Raw genomic sequence first — 5,000 nt, 5'->3', positions numbered from 1 at the left:
TAGGGAAGGAGGAGGGTGGGTCGGTCGATTGGCCAGTCAGCCAGTCAGCCAGTCAATCATTCAGTCGTTCGACACAGGTCTCTGCAGTTTTTACGCGAGAACAGCGCAGGCGCAAACGGCACTCACGAGAGGCATTTGAGACGCGAATAAGCGCACACAGTGGCCTCTCACAGTGGATAAAGTTTATCTTACTCAATTGTGTGCATATGTTTTTTAATGTGCGTTTTCAAAATTTAATGCACATCTTGGCATTCCCATTAAGCAGTTTTATGGGATATTCCAAAATGCCAATAAAAATAGCTGGATGGAAATATAGCTACTGACAATTTTCTGAATGTCTGGTTGCCAAATGCTAAACACAAATTTGCCATCTAAACACAAATAACGAAAAAAAAAAAGCTTATTCTCAAAAAGAGAATCAACATACTTCAGTGTTGATTGTTTACTTTATTGTGCTTTTGTTTATTATTATTTACTCCACCTCTGGCACAGATTTTGCATTACTATTCTGCTGTTTCATTGGCAAGAATCAAAATCACAGCCCTTTAATCTTGGCACTAGAAGACAGTTTAGCACTTATTTGTCCTTGTCTTCTCTAAGCAGTAAACTGAAACCCTCCCAGAGTAACCAGTGTCATATCGTGTCAGTTGAGCTGTCAGATGTTCAGGTTTTGTATGATTTGATTTGTCGGTCAGTTAAATTAAATCCGGCTTGTCAGCTTTCATGTCTCAACATGTCAGTTCCAAATAGCGCAACAGCGGATAGATGCTGGACAGGCTAATATACTCGACATCAAACCCCTCGTATATGCTTATAATCCATTCATGAAGTCAATTGTTCTGACCGGATGTCACTTGTGCCTTTTGATCCTATTAGTGAATCCAATTCCTCTGCGGCCGCTTGTCAAATCTCTGTCATAGATTATGAAGTGAACTCTATCTGTGTCAGTAAGGTAGTTATTGTTGCTGATGTTGTCTTGTTTGCTGTTATCGTGGTCAAACAAACTGTATTACTTATTCTACTATTTCTGTATGAATTATTAGGGTTATATATACAGTAACTCTTAAGTAGTTGTGGTTTGAGAAACATAACGACTAAAAATGGTAACCCATACTGATAGTGTGTACTCAGTGCTCTGCATTTTTAGTGCACACACAAAGCAGTGAGTAGTAAACAGACAAAGGGCATGTAAACCACCTTAACAGTGCAATACCTAGGTCAGGGGTCACCAATCCTGGTCATGAAGGGCCGGTGTCCCTGCAGGGTTTAGCTCCAACTTGCCTCAACACAACTGTCCGGATGTTTCAAGTACACCTAGTAAGACCTTGATTAGCTTGCTCAGGTGTGATTGATTAGGGTTGGAGCTAAAATCTGCAGGACACCGGCCCTCCAGGAACAAGTTTGGTGACCACTGACCTAGGTCATCAATGTAACTTGCATGTCCTTGTAAACCAGACCACACACACTGCACACAAAACAATTAATAGTTAGGTTTCTTGCTCAGGGGCATGTCAATCAGGGGTACTGACTTTGGAAGAAAACACTTCCTCCACTCTTAGTGCAACTCTTGTTATTGGGAATCAGACCTGTAGCCTTTTAGCTACAAGTTTAACTCGCTAACCATTAGGCCACAGCTGTATGCACATTCATGATATGGTCTATAGTCCAGGAGTATCCAACCCTGCACAGAGAGATTGACCTTTCTGTAAAGTTCAACTCTAATTAAACATGCCTGAACCGGTTAACCAAGATCTTCAGGGTTACTCGAACTTCCAGGCACATTTATTGGATTAGTTTGAAGCTAAACTCTGAAAGGTGACCCTACAAGGAGCCTGAGTTGGCTAAATAAGGTCTTTAGGGTTGCTCAAAAATTCCAGGAAGGTTTATTGGAGTAGAATGTTGCTAAACTCTGAAAGGTGTAACCCTCCAATCTTTGTTTTTCCAGAAAACTATTTACTTATGTTGGGTTCACAATTAAAGTGAAATTAAGTATTAGCGCAAGTGGATTACATACAAAGTCAACGCAAATAAAGAAAAAGGATGTGGAACTCACGGCACATTTGAATTAGGCTCAATTGCATCTTCAAATAATTCAAACAGAAAATTAGCTTTGGTGAAAAGCATCCTGTGAGTAAACTAGAGTGGTTTGAATTCGACATAAGGTCACGTGTGGATAAGTTGAGCTACCTTTGATCCAGACCTAATTAAAAAACTTACTTGCCCACTCACAAACCAAACCACCTTGGTTTGTTTGGTGATCCTGCAGAGTAGCACTCCAACTCTAACCAAACACACCTGAATAAACCAATCAGGGTCTTAGAGTTATTGGTATTAATGTGTGTTTTCAGTAATATGGTCACAATTGGTAATCTGAGTAGCATAATGATCAGTTGTTAGTATAGTCGTTTGTCTCCTGTTGCACTTCAAATCAATTTGACATTAACCTTTCCATTTGAAAACAAAAATCAAAACACTTACTAAAATGCATCCTAATACCACGTGTAAATTAGGCTTTAGAAAAGTAATAGCACACCTCAGCACTCAAATAAAGGTCAACAGCAAAGACGAATACGTAAGGTTAAGGCTTTTTTTCAGCAACTGCTTCTATTGCAAGCAATTATCTGCTGTTTCTTGTTTTCTAGTCCATTTTCCTTTTTTTCATCCCTGTCCTCTGGATCTTATTCACATTGACATTCTTCATTATGTGAAATTAATGAGCAGTCTTCTGATCTAATTACAAAGTCAGTTAATGGTTCATTGTCTTCCCCAGGTGCAGGAGTGGTTGTGTCTGAACTGTCAGATGCAGAGGGCGTTGGGGATGGATATGGAGACTCCACGGTCAAAAAGCCAGCAACAGATCCACTCACCGTCCCAGCCTAGCAAACCTTCACCTCAGCCTGTGACCCAGCCCACAGCTCAACCTCAACCCCAACCCCAACCCCAACCTCAGCCTCAGCCTCAACCTCAACCTCAACCCCAACCCCAACCCCAACCCCAACCTCAGCATCCCCCTGAAGCTAAGAAGCAGACTGTCCCTCAAGCTGTCCCTCAAAGCAAACCCCCTGCCCCAGGTGCCGTTCCTCTTCCAGGCATGGCCAAAGCCCCATCCCAACCTGACCTCTCCCGCTCTGGCCCTGGATTCCTGCCTCAAATCCCACGACAGGACCAGACTCGCAGTGCCGGAAGTTCCCCATCCCGTCAACCACCTCCCCCAGAACAGCCCTTCGGGAAACTCTTTGGTTTTGGGGCATCACTCTTGAACCAGGCCAGTAATTTGATGTCAGTGGATCCGGTGCAAACTGCACCACCAACCCAACCACCAACCTCCCCGAAGCCCCCGCAGAAGCAGCCGGGACCCCCTGGTCCAGGTCCAGGTCCTGCAGTGGGTACCAAACCCACAGCCCAACCAGGTCCACCTCGACAGGACATTCCTGCAAAGCCCAAAGTGTGCTGTCCACTGTGTAAGGCTGAACTAAACGTGGGGGATCCAGCCAAGACACCAAACTACAACCTCTGCACCCAGTGCCACACTCAAGTCTGCAATATGTGCGGCTTTAACCCCACGCCTCACCTGACTGAGGTAAGATAAGCCTTTTTTTTACTTTGTGAAGATTGTGATGTATGTCGGCTGTGGCTGTCAAGGCTTGAGTGGCAGAATCTCAGTCTTATTTTTGACTTGGACAGGTTTTCCAGAACTGTGATTGGCTGCCTGATGGTATTACTACCATTATTAAAGGGATAGTTCATCCCAAAATGAAAAGTTTTAAACCTCGGCGAGTTTCTTTCTTATTTTGAAAACAAAGGAAGATGCTGGTTGCTGGCACTCTTCCAGAAAAGGAAACTTCCAGAATAGGAAAATTATAATGGAAGTTGATGGGTGCCAGCTTTAAGCATTTTTCAAAATATCTCCTTTTGTGTTCAACAGAAGAAAGAAACTCAAGTGGGGTTTGAACAAGTGAAGGATGAGTAAACTATGACAGAATTTTAATTTTTGTGTGAACTATCCCTTTAAGCCCACTACTGCATACTCCTACTATGGCTAATCAAGCAAAGCATTGAACTAGGTTAAGATGTAGGAACTTTGCCTTGATGAATGCTTCTGGGAAAGTGTGCGCAGTGTGTCAGCTTTGTGTTTTTGTTATTGGGGTCAGATTTGTCTTTAGTTCCTGCTGCTATACAAGGTTTTTCTTTTTTGAGATAAATCGATTTGCAGATCTTGTGTGGTCGAGGGATGGAGGGCAAGAAAATGATATGGAGGCGTATTATGATACAGTTCTCAGCTATCAGAAATCATTGATTGCATAAAATGATATTGTACATAATATCGCATTAAGCTAAATCACTCAAAGGGATATCTCAGCCAAAAATATTAATTCTGCCTTCATTTACTCTCTCTTTACTTGTTAAAAAACCTATTTGAGTTTTAACACAAAAGAAGATATTGGCTGCGTCCGAAACGGCATACTTCCATACTATATAGTACGCTAAAATCAGTATGTGAGCCGAGTAGTATGTCCGAATTCATAGAATTCAAAAATCAGTATGAGTAATACCCAGATGACTTACTACTTCCGGCGAGATTCAGGAGTGCGCATCCCATGCATGCTGCGCTATCTCATGATGCCCAGTTAGCGAATTCATGACGCAACTGACGCAAGTAGGTCACATGACCATGACAAAATGGCGAATGTAGTACGTCCGAATTCCATTCATACTTTTTACATTCATACTGTATAGAACGTACTTTTCTAACGGCCGAGTAGTACGTTTAAATTCAAATGCAGTACCTACTGAGTAGTGGGCGGTTTTGGACGCAGCCATCGTGAAGAGTCAATGCATGCTAGCAACTAGAGTTCTTCAAAACGTCTTCTTTTGTGTTCAACAGAAAAAAAGAAACTCATAAAGGTTTAAAACCACATGTGGGAGAGTAAATGGTAAGGTATTTTTCATTATGGGGTAAACTGTCCCTTTAAATGGGTAGATCGTCTGTAACATTTTGC

General features: G+C 42.2%; 1 protein-coding gene across 2 annotated transcripts in view; it reads left to right on the top strand.

Annotated features, from left to right (window-relative positions):
- Positions 1–5,000, top strand: part of bsnb (bassoon (presynaptic cytomatrix protein) b) — a 178,382-nt gene that overhangs the window by 74,311 nt on the left and 99,071 nt on the right. For both annotated transcript variants that reach the window (XM_087274037.1, XM_087274036.1), the window contains exon 3: positions 2,771–3,580. In XM_087274037.1, the coding sequence (XP_087130163.1) occupies positions 2,771–3,580 (810 nt within the window). The remainder of the gene's footprint in view (positions 1–2,770; positions 3,581–5,000) is intronic.

Source organism: Danio rerio, chromosome 11 (assembly GCF_052040795.2).
Source record: "Danio rerio strain M-AB ecotype USA chromosome 11, GRCz13ab, whole genome shotgun sequence".
Classification (NCBI taxonomy): Eukaryota; Metazoa; Chordata; class Actinopteri; order Cypriniformes; family Danionidae; genus Danio; species Danio rerio.
Note: the sequence above shows the minus strand (reverse complement) of the source record. Positions and strands in the feature narration are given on the sequence as shown.